At 36.6% G+C, this 15404-nt stretch overlaps 1 protein-coding gene across 5 annotated transcripts in view; it reads left to right on the top strand.

Annotated features, from left to right (window-relative positions):
- TMEM273 (transmembrane protein 273) overlaps positions 1-14974 on the top strand; it is a 185667-nt gene extending 170693 nt beyond the window's left edge. For all 5 annotated transcript variants that reach the window (XM_056800885.1, XM_056800891.1, XM_056800887.1 and 2 more), the window contains one exon: positions 12220-14974. In XM_056800885.1, the coding sequence (XP_056656863.1) occupies positions 12220-12244 (25 nt within the window). In that variant the 3' untranslated portion in view covers positions 12245-14974. The remainder of the gene's footprint in view (positions 1-12219) is intronic.
- Positions 14975-15404: the final 430 nt, after the last annotated feature.

Here is a 15404-nt window from a genome sequence, read left to right as displayed (position 1 = left end):
CTTGGGGCAAAGTGCCCTGAAACCAACTTTATAATTCATGTCCTGAAAATAATGCAAGAGGTAACTAAGGCAAATTCAGTTACTGGGCAGAGTTTGTATAGAGACAACAATGCCAGACCTTGAGGGGGGTGATATCCCAGGGTTCTATGAGACTGTTATTGAGGGGAAGAAGCAGAGTGAGGCAGCCTGGGAAAGAACTCATCTGGACTGTGATTATAAGGGGCAAAAATCACATAATTTGAAAGTTTCTTACTAGATGCAAAGTTCAGTTGTTTCTAGATTGCTGAAGGAGCAAAAGTACTTCAAAATGTAGTGACAACAAAAATTTAAAGTATTCATTCTTTTAAAAACAGTTTTTAAAATTTTTATCACTTCTAAATTGTGGTACCTGGAAGAAAAATCCTGTCCCATTCTAGTTTTTGTTTAGTAAATAAGTAGATAAATACACACATGCATATACATGTTGAGAGGGGGGGTCTTTGGGAATATGCTTACATATAGACATATATATTTATATACATATGTATTGTTGCTATTGTTGAATTGTTTCAGTTGTGTCTGACTCTTCTTTGCCCATGTGGAGTTTTCTTGGCAAAGATAGTTGAGTGGTTTGCCATTTCTGTCGCTATCTCATTTCCCTTTTCCTTGTTTCCTTTTTTCCTTGTTTTCCTTGTTTACTTTTAGGGGAAGGGCATCATTTCTGATTCTTTGTTCTACATAATCTCAATAGCAACATTTCCACTTCTCATGTGAAAGCTGGGAACATGAGGTAATCCTCATGAATAAACCTGTACCATTGTTTGAATGACTCCAAACTCAAGGATGCTTTTCTCTTCACTCCCCTGAATGATACAGAGAGGACCCAGAGGTGTGGGGATGTGCTTCAACAATTCTTTAGGGAGAGCTCTGAGACATCAACTGGACTCTTCTTGTAGTATTCTGTGTCCTGGCTTCAGCTCGCAAGAACTACTTGTTGTTCTCTTCTGACTCATTTCCAGCTGCATGATGTGTCTTCTTCTGATTGCCTGGCTAGTCATTTCTTGTCCTTCTCCAGGCCCTGGGTTATAGACATCAAGGGTAACTAGACACCAATGGAGATCCCATCATCTAATGGCTGCATACATTTGGTGAACTCCTCACATTCTGCCTTAGGTGAATGTCAAAATAAAGCCACTGTCTTTTGCAAATTCTGGCAGCGGAATTCCATTATCTCCATCCTTGTCTTGGGAACATTTTCCGGGCCATTAAGCTATATTTAGCTAAGTATCACTTCAGAGTTCTGACCAATGGTATAAAAGGACAAAAATTGACTTTAGAATCAGAGGACATGCGTTCAAATCTCTCCTCTATTCATAATTTTCCTTATTTATAAAATGAGAGAGTTAGACTCAATGGCCAATTCTCAAGATAGGATTGCATCATTCTCATGTATTTATTTTGTGCCTACAGGATTCATGGTCCTGGGCTTCCCCTCTAAGATCACCTGCCCCTTACACTGTACATATTTTGTATGGTTGAATGTTGCCTCCCCTATTAGACTGAGCTCCTTGAGGGCAAGGACCAGGTTTTTGCTTTTGTTTCCCCAATGCTTGGCACAGAGCAGGTGCATAATGAATGCTTGTTGACAATGTGGATGGACTATACAGAATATTGGTAGATACAATTTCTTCCTTCCCTCAGGTTGCTGAGAATGTTAAGAGACTTAGATTGACCTGAAAGGGATAGAGGGCTTATTCTTGGTTCATTCAATTCAATAAATAATTGTCAAGCATCTAGGAGGCACATTACTATGTTAGGTGCTGAGGATATTAAGACAAAAATAAGGTTACCTCTGTCCCCAAGGGATGTGGGAGGGTATTGGGGGCACCAAGATATGCAAAATGTGAATAATTAAGTAAATATGAGTCAATTCGAGAAGGGAGCACCAACACTGGAGACCTCACGGAAAACTTTATGGCGGAAATGACATGAGAAATGAACCTCAAAGGAAAATAAAGACTCAAAGAGTTGATGAGGATGGAGTGAATTGGAGGGATAGGGGAGGAGGGGGAGCAATTTGTGCTAATGTCCAGAAGATGAAGGAATATTCCATTCAGAAAACAGCTCATAGTACAATTTGATTGGAATGTAGATTGAGTCTTTTTAATAGTTATTTTTAATGTAGCCACAATCACCCTTGTCTAGTACTTTTACATTTTAACTTGATAGGTAGGTCAGGCTCTGATTCTGGGCTTCATTCTTCCACAAACTAGTTGTACCATTTGGAGCAACCTCTGTGGAGTTCACTTTCCTCATCTTCAAAAGGAGGAAGTTAAACTATATCTTTAAGACCCCTGCCAGCTGTAAACCTTCTTTGATTCTCTTACATTTTATTATTCCCATTTTGCTGATGAGGAAAACTAAGTCAATAAAAATAAAATGATTTGGTCAACCAGAAAACTTAAGGTAGACCCAGGTGTAGACATAGATCTCTTAATCTTCATTTCAATTCATCCTCTAGGAAGAGTTTCAGAGGAATACTTCTTCCTTAGTGCCCACTCAAGTACATTAGAGTTGAAAATTGGGTCTTGAACTGGCCTCGCCATATTCTTTGACTTCTTATGTTCAAAATATGTGAGGGTAGGCTATATTGTCCACCAACGCACAGGCAAAATCAACAACCCTCACCATCATCCCTTTTGATTTCTTCCTGCTCAAGGACAGTCCCTAGAGCGGTGGTCAGTTCAAATCAACAACCAATATATTTATTAAGCATGTATCATGTGCAAAGTTCTGAACTGGGCATTAATGATCTAAAAGTGAAACCAGATATAATCTCCCTACACAGGAAAAAGTCAAAGCCTTTCTGATTTCAGATGAGATAATGAGCCTAAAGCAATATTTACAAAATGTTGGTTTAGAGAGATTTATGTTACTGTTCCCACCACTGTGACTACACCTTAAAATTCCTCATTGCTGCGGTATTTCATGGCCAATGAATTCAATCTCTGAATTTTTCAAAAATATCTGTTAGAATACTCAACTAACTTTCTCTACTTACCTTTTTTTTTTTGTCCTTTTTGTACTACCAACACTTGACACAATGCCTGGAACAAAGCAAGTGTTTATTAAATGCTAGTTTGTTGCCTGAAACCAGCAGTGATTGGCAGGTATGAGTATCTGATGCCAATTTAAAATGTTATCTTGGTTTGATCTAGTCATATTAATAGGGTTTGAGTTTTAGAGGATAGTGATATAGTATTTTACTAAAAACACTCATGGAATATTAGAAAACAAGTGTCATCTCATCCCACCCTGCACTTTTACAGAGGAATAAATGGAAGCTGAGTGAAAATGACTTTCCCAAGATCACACAATTAGTAAGTGATTTCCAAGAGTTCATATTCTTATCAGTTTAATCCATGGCTTAAAGTGAATCAGACAATGAAACCAAGTAGTATAGAATAAAACCAGATATTCAAATTTAGTGTTGATTAAAATCTCCAGATCTGACATTTTTTCTCCCTCTCACTAAAGATTGAGATTACAACCATATAAGGATCAATAGATTGTTCTGACTTTTTTTTTGCTCCAAGGAGATTAACAGTCATGCTGACATAATAAAGACAAATAGTACTTCTATTTTTGAAAATTATGTTATTATTTAAAAATTAGAGTCCCCAAACAAAGATATAACCTCTTTATATTGTGTACTTTTCATACTAGCATGTACCAATTTTTTCTCCCAACATTTTGGATTCACTTGTTTAAAAAAAAAAAAATGCTGAGACTACTCCAGCATTTTAATTGCTTTTAAGAATTCTTGGGACTAGTTGCATTTTCTATGAGAGGACACAGTAAAAACTCATTGCTAGGAATTAGAAAATCAGGATACTTTAATCTTGTGGAGGAGACAACAAACAAACCAATAAATGCAAGCAAAATATATAAGATAAATAAGAAATAATTAACAAAGGGAAGGTATCAGAATTAAGAGGGGGTGGGAAAAGCTTCTTGTAGAAGATGCGATTTTAGTTGGGTCATAAAGGAAGCCATCATTCAGAGGTGTTTCAGAATGTACAATAGAAAAATTCATCTACACTTTTACCCCAGAACTTGTTGAAGGTCATTGCTCCCTTGTAATAGCTATCCCCTAAATTCCACATTTTTCATTTTCCTTTTTCAAAAGGCTGATTTAGTTATTCAATAAAGATAGATCAGTTAAATATACTTCAAAGCTAAGAGCAAAATTTACATGGGAGTGTCATGTCCAGTTCTGACCATCATGGTTTAGGAAAGGCATTGGCAAATTAAATAGCCAGAAGAAGGCAATGGGGATAGGGTGGTGACTTGAAACCATGTTATAAGAATAATTTAAAAAAACAGGAGACATTGAACCTGGAGGAGAAAACAGTTAGGGAAGTCATAAGAGTTATTGTCTCTCACCAAAGGGCTTTCATATGAATTAGACTTTGTCTAGGGAGGCAGATTAAGAAGTAATGTGTGGAAGTTTAAAGAGACAGATTGACTCTTCCTGTCCCCAAAGCAGAAGGGGATTGCCTCAGAAGCTGGGGGTTTCTCCTCTGGAGATTTTTATGCAAAAGTTTGGTTGACGTGTTGGGGATGATCTGTAGATGCTTGTTGGATTAGATAGTCTGTTGGGTCTCTTCTAGATCCTCAACTTTGTTATAATGCAAATTACTGGAAGACTTTGAGCAAGAATAGGGTTGAGCAGATTCTCCAAAGGATTTTGTGGGTAGAAGGGGAAGAGACAGAGACAAGATAACATTCAAAACTTAAAGCTTATGCTTGTCCCATTTAGCCTCAGAGGGCAGACATAGAAGCACAGAAAAGACATCTTTGGAATAACATAAAGAAAATATAATCCTTCAAACTCTCCAAAGTGGGAATAGGGTTGCTTTGGAATTGGAATGCATTGTGTTTAAATCAGTGAAGCCCTTTAAATAGAGTAAGCCATGCTTTGGAGACATATTGGAAAAGGTAGTCCTTTCAAGTATAGGTTGAATTAGATGACCTCTCAGATCCCTTCTAACTCCAACATTTGAGGCATCTGAGAAAGTTCTAGACAAATACAGCAAAGGAGTATTAGAGAAAACATATTCTAAAGCCATGACTATTTGAGTGCAAAATAATTACAAAAGCATAATAAGAGGCAAAAGTTGACCGCAGGTTTTGAATCGGAAAGGACCTTAGACATATTTTTATAGTTAAGAATACTGAAATCCTGAGAAATTAAATTGTTATTAGGAATGGTATTAATAGTGATAACAATAACTAGCATTAATAATGCCTTAAGGTTTTCCAAAGCACTTTACAAATATTTTCAGAATTTACCATCAAAATAACATGGGGATATAGGAACTCTTATTACCCACATTTTACAGACAGAAAAATTCAGACAGACAGGTCAAGTTCAATTGTATTCACTACCATTTTTTAAGTGCCTGCTCTGTAACAGACACTGTTCTAAGTGCTGAGGGGTACAACTGAGATAAAAAAGACAGCACCAGCCTTCCAGGAATTTGCAGTATAATGAGGGAACCCCTGGGAGGTGCCCAGTGAGGGGCCATGACATTCTATGGGGTTGAAACTATAGAACTTCTGAAGGAAAATGGGGAGTAACTTGGAAAGTTCTGAGTCCTTATTAAAAGGCTTTGGGAGGAGTTTATTGTTATCAGAGATGAGAGGCAAATGAGGGAGTTGAGGAGGTTTTGAGTATCAAAAACTGAGTTAGTCTCCATGGTGATGAGATTTTAGGTGGTTAACTTATCCTAGGAGAGGCATAATATTTCCTGGAGGTGAAACCAAGCAGAGATGCTGATGGAAAAGGAGAGAATGACTTGCTCAACAGTCATAAAGCTGGGAAGTATTTGAAGCTAGACTTATATTCAAGTCTTTTTGACTCTGGGTTTAATCCTCTATTCACTGTGTACTTGGTCAAAGTGAAATTCAAACCCAGGTCCTCTGACTCAACATCCTGTGTTCAATCCACTATAACATACCAGTGCTTCTTCACTTTGGTCTTCTGCTCCAGCATTTTCATCTTGTAATGGCTTGCCATCATTAATGTTTATCTTTCCACAATAAATGTTTTTAAAAGAACAATTCAAATGCCAAAGCCACAAAAATAATTACCATTCAGCCTCTGATTAATGAAGACATTTTTGAGCTCTACCCTAATGTCCATTTATTTCAAGTCATAGTTGACCTAATAAGAAAAGAATGTGTCCTGTCCCTTAGAGTTTGACCTAATTGATGGCTCTCCTTTCAGGAGAAGCTTGGCAGCTGCAAAGCCAGAACAGCAGACTCCAGAGAGAGATTTCCTTTCTAGCTAAAATGTCTGAGTATCAACTTGGATTCCTTCCTGCCTCCTCTAGTATCTGATAAGGCTATGACTTCCTCTTTTATCTCTTCTGATCATCCTAGGGGGATGATAGAAGTCAGTTCATTAATGTCTAATTCAAAGAATAACATTTAGACTATTTAATAAGTTAGGGGGCCAAGTCCACTAGCTTTCCTGTATTGTTTTAATTTGCCAGGTTATCGGAATATGCAGGAAGCAAGAAAAAAAAAGAGAGATTGTGTGTCAGTAGAGGTAGACCGAGATGGAAAGTAGAAGAATGAAAGGGAAAAAGATAATGTTTCAATTGTAGCCATTAGAAAGAAACCATCACAATCAAAAGAAAACAGAATCAGGTATTAGGGAAAGTGTTTCAAGGAACAAATTTGACTAAGTACTTGTTTGAGAAAAGTTTCCAAAAAGTATTTTTTTCCTAGTGGCTCTATTTGTTTTTGAAGAATTTTAACTTTTTATGTACACATCATGGATCCTTTGGGCAGTTTGGTGAAGCCTAGGGGTTTCTTCTCAGAATAATTCTTTTAAATGCTGAAAGTAAAAACATTTAGGATTTCAAAGGAAACTAGTTTTATAGATTGTCATCAAGATATGCTTTTTAAAAAAGTTAAAGTTTGTGGACTCCCAGGTTAATAAACCCTGATTTGGAATTAAAAGAAAAGCAGATCATTAGTCACATGCCTGGATCAAGGCTCTTCTCTTAATGGGAAATATACAAATTATAAAATATATTGAATTTTTCTCAACTGAAAAGTGGAGAGAATAGTGTCTGAAATTCTGAACTTCAGAATCAGACTAACTTAGTTTTGACTCTTCCCTTAGACCTTTACTAGCTAGCTGTTGGTAATTCTTTAACTTTTCTGAATCTTAATAGTTCCATGAAATGGGAATGATAATAACAATTACCTCATTGGACTAATGTAATTATCAAACAAGATAAGGCACATAAAAAGCTTCACAGAGTTTAAGCTATTCTGAGTATCATCATTATTAATAACAAAATGCTTTAAAATCATTGAATGAAAGGAACAAAAATAGGACTGCAGTTTTAAATTTGGGTGATGTGTTATATTAATCTTAGGAGAGTTTTTTTGGAAAACTTCTGAGCCAGGATATAGATGGTACTAAAAAAGAAACAAAGATTCTGAAATGACCAATTTAAAATATTCTTTTGAAAAAAAATTGTTCAAAGAAAACATGGCAGTGATAGATTTGTGAGCCTCTTCATAGCATCAGTTACTTGGCACAAAGTAATTTAATTCCTCTAATCCAATAAATATTTTTTCAGTGTTTGAATGAATGAATGTTAAAGCCACAAAATTCTCTTTCATAATTACTAATAGCTGACAACAGAAAACAGAAATGATCTTGAAGAGAAAGGAAGCATAATTCAAGGTTCCAGGAACTGACACTAGATGGAGTCAAGTTGAGTGAAAGATCAATAAGAAAGAAAGTTCATCAGAAAAAAATCAAGGAGAAAGCAATGGAATTTTGTAGGTTGGCCAAACTCTTAATGCAATTCTCTTACTAAATGCATTACTCACTGAATGTTCAAATTCAAAATCTTATTTCTTAGCCTTTGAAAATCCAACTTGAATTCCTTTGACAGGTGACTCTTAAGGACATTATTTAAGTAAAACCATGATTTATTTCAAGGAAGCAAGAGTCACACCAAGGATAAATGATGATTTCAGCCACATTGTGCCTTTATGAAATACCTTCAGAATTTCCATGTAAATTCATAGCAGGTTTTGCTAAAAGCGCTTTTGGTCCAAGATATTATTAGAATAAGAAGTAAAAAGCTCCCTGGCTTATTTTAGGGAGCTTTTACTCCTCCCTAAAGGATGTAAGGGTTAAAATTAAGGGTTTGATTAATATGATTCAAAGGATTATTGCTCAAAGTCAAAGTGAAATTTAATAGCTTTTATTTACAAAAAAAGGTGGAAAGAGTGAAAGTAGAGAAATACAAAAGGGTAGAGAAAACCTACTCAGTCAGGACTTATTGACCTTTAACTGGATTAAACTCTCTCCAGAAGATAGGAAGGGAAAGCCAGCTATCCACTCACCCAAGTTCCCTCTAAGAGGCAGGTCAAGACTATAACTCCAGCTAAAGGTGACTCCTGAGGCCAACTTTCTTCCTTGAGCTGACCTTCCTTAAGCTAACTTCCTTCTTGAAGCAGATTTCCTTCTTGGAATTGACTTCCCTAGCCCCAGAAAATCAGGGCCTTTTATAATGGCTCCTTGTTTCTTCCCTCTTTCACAAGGGCCAATCACAGTTTCCGAATTGTCTAGCACTGCCCAGGGGGCAGTATCTGTGGGATTCACACCTCTCATCCTCTGAAGGTGTCAACCTGTATCAAAGGCCTCTGAAGGTCATCCTCTGAAGGTCAATTTCCCATCAAAGGTCCACAGTTTCCTGATAGGTTGACTTTCTAAGGGTGAGAATTTTCTAAGTGGTTTGCCAGCTCCTCTACCTAGTTCAAGCTTTTGTTGATTCAATCAAAAGGTGTGTTAATTCAAAATAGGCAAAGGGAATAAAGGATTCCCTTTCACAAGTGTGAACTCAATAGGCAAAAGGTACAAAGAATTCCGTTTACATAAGGAGATACATATGATATTATAACTGACTGTGTATCAACAACTAGAGGCAATTGTTTGGATAATTTGTCCCCAGATCACAAATACATTCAAAATTTATGGTTAGTCTTGACAAAAGTAGACTTTATATGATAATACAGTTGCTGACTTCAATTTTCACTCGGTAGACTTAATTGGGGTTGATTATATTAACACAACACCTCAAGCAACCAATTTAGTGACTAACACGAGTCAATGTAACCTTTGTGGCAATACACACACACACACACACACACACACACACACCATACATATAAGCTAAACAGCTGTTTACTTTCTCTTCTTGTCACCAAATGGATAGAGGTTAAAAAAAAACTCATGGCAAATTGAAGAATTTATTAAATGAAATAGTCTTCAAAAAAAAAAAACAAAACTTTTATAGCATCCCCATAAGGACCCTGGGGCCATCATGGACAATAAGAAATAATGAGAGATCATCTGCATATGCAGAAGGAGAGAAGGGCCCCTCTATCACACATGCCAAACTTCCACATGTTTATAATTCTGATCATACTTTAATGTGCTAAGGAGGGTATTGCACTTATTTTTAGTTATTTACTTTTATTTTTCATACATGATATATAATAATAAAACAAATAATTTGTTATAAATATATAATAAATATGCCTATCAATGAGAAAAAAATCTTTCATTTATTATGTCCCAAAATCTCTCATTGATTTTTGTCCTCTCCCATCTCTTCCCCCTCCCCAAGAAGGCAGACAATATAATGTAGGTTCTACATATATTATCATATAATACATATTTCCCTGTTCATCATGTTGTGAAGCAAGACACATATTGTTTACACTAGGAAAAAAATGGTGGAGGAAATAAAGTGAAGAATGGTATGCTTCAGTCTGTATTCAGACTCTATCTGTTTCTTCTTTGGCAAGAGATATTCTTTTTCATCATGAGTCCCTTGGAATTGTCCTGGAACCTTGCCTTGAGGATAATAGTTAAATCATTCAGAGTTGATCATCATACACCATTGTTGTTACTATAAACAACACTCTCCTGGTTCTGCTCACTTCATTTCACTTTGCATTATTTCATAGAAGTCTTTCCTGGGGTTTTTTTTGTAATCATCTTTTTTTTTTCTTATGGCACAATAGTATTCCATTATAATAATATATCACAACTTGTTCAGTCATTCCCCAGTTAATGGATATCTCTTCAGTTTCCAATTCTTTGCCACCACAAAAAGAGCTGCTATAAATATTTTTAGAAGGTGAAGTTTCTTTTCCTTTTTCTGATCATCTTAGAAAATAAGCCTAATAGTGGCATTATTGTTTAAAAAATTATAAACAGTTTGTAACTCTTGGAGCATAATCCCAGATTGTTCTCCAAAATGGTTGGGTCACAGGATAATTCTGAAGCATTTATGACAAAGAATGTTGCTTATCTACAAAGAAAGAAATGTTGGAGTTGGAATGTAGATCAAAGCATAATCTTTATCACATTAGTTTATTTGTGTTTTTATTTTGTGTTTTTATTTTATATGAATATTCTCTTATAACAATGATGAATATGGAAGTATGTTTTGCATGATAGTACACTCATAGCCCAGATCAAATTGCTTACTATCTTGGAGAGGGGGAAGGGAAGTGAGGGAGGGAGACAATTTGGATCCCATAATTTTGGAAAACGTTTGATGAAAATTGTTATAATTGAGAAAATAAAATATCTTTTTGAAAATGGTTGGATCAATTCACAGTTCCACTAATAACGTATTAATTAGTGCCCTATTTTTCCACATTCTCTCCAACAGTTGGTATTTCTCCCTTTTATCATTTTAGTGAAATCAGATGAGGTATGAGATATCTTAGAGTTGTTTTGATTTGAATTTCTCTGATCAATAAACATTTAGAGCATTTTATATAGTTATAGATAGCTTTAATTTATTAATTCAAAAAGATTCTTTCATATCTTTTGACCATTTATTAATTGGAGAATGGCTCATATGTTTATATATTGGATAAAGTTCTCTTTATTTTTCAGATATGAGACTGATATCTGAGAAACTATTCATAAAACTTTTTACACTTATTATTGAGGAAAAAGAACCCATCTTCTTTTCCCTTCAGAGCATTCACTGACACCTAAGACTGCTTCCTATTAGTCCATAATGATTAAAGGCACCCTAAGGAAATGTTGGTGCACACTTTTTTTGAAGCCAAAATGATCAGATTATTTATGTATATGGTTCCAATTCAATCAACAAACATGTATTAAGTGTCTTGTTACACATTGAAATACTGTGTTGGGCATTGAAGATAGAAATACAAAGAATGAAATAATTCCTATTTTCAAGTCAGATATATTCTACCAGGGGAGATAAGTCCATATATCAGTATATATAGAAAAAATATAAAGAGAATAAATATTAAGTAGTTAGATACAAAATAGTAAGGGAGAGCACTAGCAGATGGAGGCATCAGGAAAGTCTTCAGATCAGTAAGAGCCTTCTAATCAATCACTCACCATTTATTAAGAAGCTACTAAATGCCAGGCATTATGCTAAACACTGGGGATACCACAGGAGGCAAAAGGCAGCCCTTGCCCGCAAGAAGTTCTCAAAGTCATTTTACTTAAAGATGGTAGACACTACCTTTATGTACAAATTATATTGTGATCTCTTGGAGGGCAAGGATTGGGTTATTTTTCACCTTCCTTTATCTCCTGTGCCAGTCATATAATATGAACTTAACAAGCATTTAAAGGAAAAATCTGCTTTGCAAGAAGGTGGCAGCCACCCCAAGTATCCTTGGCTGGCCCTTATCTTGTTTTCCAGTTACCATTCCATGCCTGTTCCTTCCTGTGTATGTGCATATTGATATTGGAAACCCCTTCATAATAATGTACATGGAGACTTATTTCGCCTGCCTGTTGCCTTTGACATGACATAGAACTCCAGGCTTGCAGCCTTAGACTGCCTGAAGCAATCATTACAATCAGTGGGAGCTTGGCCCAAGTAGGACTGCCACCTTCAGACCCACTGCCAATGCTTCTAGAGACTGTGCCCAGATGCCTGAACTCATGGTGGCTTCCAGGAATTTCATGGAACAGGCACTTCCCTTGGGTTTCCAGCTGCAGCATTTTAGCTGATTCTCTTTATTCCCATTATAGGCTATGCACATTCAAATGTGTTCTCCCCACTTTCTCAGCCCTCCCCATCTTTAGCTGAAGAATTGTGAAACACACTAAATGCTTTTCTTCTTTTCCAGAGATGGACAAGTGATCGAACTCTAACTGGCAGCTGTTTTCCAATGGGGTACGATTGGCTTGGACGAGGACTACTACTACTGTTTCCATTGGTGCCTGTGAATCAGCACAGAAGTTTAACATTCAAGACAATTAATTCACCAGGGATCAAAATCAACATGTTTACTGACAGACAAAGGAGAAGGAAAAGATTCTTAAGTTCGATTATTTAAAAAAATAAAGGAGGAAATGCTTTCCTTCCTAAATGAGTATGATGGGCAGCATTAGGGCAAGAGTTTGAGTTGTTCTGTTATTAAGGGGATGGATTTGCACTGATCTGTGCACATAACATCCCCCAATTCCTTTTATAACCAACAGCTTACATTTGCAAGAGGGATCATGGGTATAGTCTATTGCTATGGAACATGGAAAAAAAAGGAATCAATCAGCTCACTCCAGTATCTACAAACTTGGCCTCATCAGCACTGTGATCTAACTAATGACATCCTCATCTGCCTTATAAACCGCCTTCCTTGTTGAACTAGAATTGCAAGGGACCCTTCAAGCTATAAAGTCTAACCCCCTCAATCCATAGTGGAGGAAACTAAGATCCATAATAGTTAATAGACTTTCCTAAATTCACACAGGGAGTATTAAGGATGAGATTTGAACCCATGTTCACTGAATCCAGAGTTAATATTCTTTTTACTCTAAGGAAGCACTGGTCACTTCCAATGTCACCGATGCTCACGTAGAGGTCAGAAGACATACATACAAGGATACTCTAAGGTGTCTGGGAAGAACTTTGGTATCAATTGTGAGACATGGGAGATACTGGCATAGGTTGGTCCAGTATGGCATGCTCAAGACTGCAGGATGAGGTTGTTTCTTCCATGAACAAAGCACAAAAGAAACTTGAGATGTACAAATTTAGAGACTTTTCCATCCCAAATGTTCATATAAGCTATTTGTGCCCAACTTGTCATAGAGCCTTCTGAGCTTTTATTGGTCTGATCAGCCACCATTGGAAACACTGTTGTTTGACTGTATGTTGACCCTAATAGAGTGATGCCATTTTGGACCTCTTTGAGTACAAAGGATAATAGCTAATTAATCACAAAATCTCCAAAACTAGAGTGGGATGAATGGGGCTTTTTCTCAGGGAAAAATCATTAGTGGGACTTAAAGTACAGCTCTTCATCATTGTTGAAACATCAGAGCTTAGCACCTGAGCTAGTAAGAGGAACTATCTAAAATAGAAAACTATCAGTAGGTAGGATAGAATAGCAAGAGCTTCGTCTTTGTCTATCTTCACCACGCCATGCCGCTACTAGTAGTAGCCTTGACTCCAGGGTCAGACTTTTATCTTTCTTCTTTTTGTCTCTCATTTGAAGCTATGCTTCATGCCACTTACCTAAGGCAGAATATTTCAAATATTCCTCATTCTACCTCTGATGGATACTATGTCTATGTCATAGGTACATTCAGAGTTCTCAACAGCAAGAATATGGAAACTAAGATAGAAGAGTAAGTAACTGGTGTATAATAGCAGACAGTGCTGAACTTAAAAAGTTTGATCATTATTTTATGAAAAAATAAGAGAGAGAGAAATAGAGGAAAGTGGCCATGACCCTAGCAGAGGGGTAAACTTTTACCTGGAGGCAGCTAGATGACACAGTATATAGAGTGCCAGTCCTGGAGTCAAGAAGACTCATCTTCCCAAGTTCAAATCTGGTCTCAGGCACTTACTAGCTAGGCATGCCACTTAATCCCACTTGCCTCAGTTATCTCAGCTGGAGAAGGAAAGGACAAAGCAGCTTAGTATCTTTGCCAAGAAAAATCCAAAATGGTGTCACAAAGAGTCAGATATAACTAAAATGACTGAACAACAAACTTTTGCCCCAAAAGTACTGGACATATGAATGAAAGAAGGATGTAGTATCCCAGATTTAGAGTGGGTTAAGATGTAAATCAAACTTATTCATTGTACAGATAAGGAAATGGGCTCAAGGTAGGAGAAATGACTTGTCCATGGTGACATAGTAAGTTAATAGATTTGTAGATTTAGTGATAGAATGGGCTTTAGAGACAACTTAGTGTAATAGCAAGACCAGGATTCAAACCCAGGACCAAAAACTCTGATATTCTTTCCACTTCCTTGTGACCTAGCAATGACAGTATAAGAATATGATGAGAATTTTTTTTTGGTAAAATGGCAGAAGGGTGTAGAATGGGAAGAACTTGCCCATGATCTGCAAAATGTCTCAGGCTATGATTTCTTTTCTCTTCCCATTATACTAATCTGGTGTTTTCAGAATGACCTACAAGTCTATTGCAAAAACATCATTCATTATACCAGGAGGAGAAATCTAGAGACTTCGACATCAATGAATATGTCTTCCATTAGACACTCCTGTCTGTCTGAGGCTGTGTTCTACTCATGCAGGATGAAAGATGAGCTGTATTTCAAGGCAAAGTGTTGTATGATAATAATTCTCTGGGATTCCCAGGGTGTCTTTTATCTGACTTGATAACGATGTAGTTCAGCAGCAGCCTTTGTTAACGCATCACCTAAAGCGGTAATGTGATACTTATAAGTAATTTTCTCTGTGTAAGATAGAATAAACCATCTTGTAAGATATCCGTTAATTGATTTGCTTCCTTTAGCAGGATTTTAATTAAGATCTCTGGTTTGTGAACAAGAGACACACACTTATGAAGGAGGCCACATGCTCGCTTATTCTTAGAAACTGGATTAAAAAAAATCTATACACATCAGGAACTGTCAGATGGTTTCTTTTTAGCATGCACCAAGAACAAATCCCCTCAAACTATATTACTTAATGACTTTGTTCTTAGTGGGAAAGGGCAAAGGGCTTTCCTCTCTTACATGGTTCTTTCTTTTGGAGTTGACATAGGAAAATGATGTCATAGAATGCCACAATTGTCAAGTTAAATGTAGGCTAAATCAGCGAATGTAAACTGTGTAAAAAATTCTTTTGAACTAAATTGGTGAATTCTTTGGTACAGGAAACTCTTCAACAGGGAACTGTTGGATGGAACTGCCAATTCAGCTTTGGCATTTATTTTGCTGCTTATAGTCTTAAAGAATTGCCTAAAGGCAGTATAAGGTTAAGTGAATCGACTAGTCACACCACAGACTGGACATGAACCCAGAACTTTCTGACTCTGACACCAGTTTTCCATC

This window comes from Monodelphis domestica, chromosome 1 (assembly GCF_027887165.1).
Source record: "Monodelphis domestica isolate mMonDom1 chromosome 1, mMonDom1.pri, whole genome shotgun sequence".
NCBI lineage: Eukaryota > Metazoa > Chordata > Mammalia > Didelphimorphia > Didelphidae > Monodelphis > Monodelphis domestica.
Note: the sequence above shows the minus strand (reverse complement) of the source record. Positions and strands in the feature narration are given on the sequence as shown.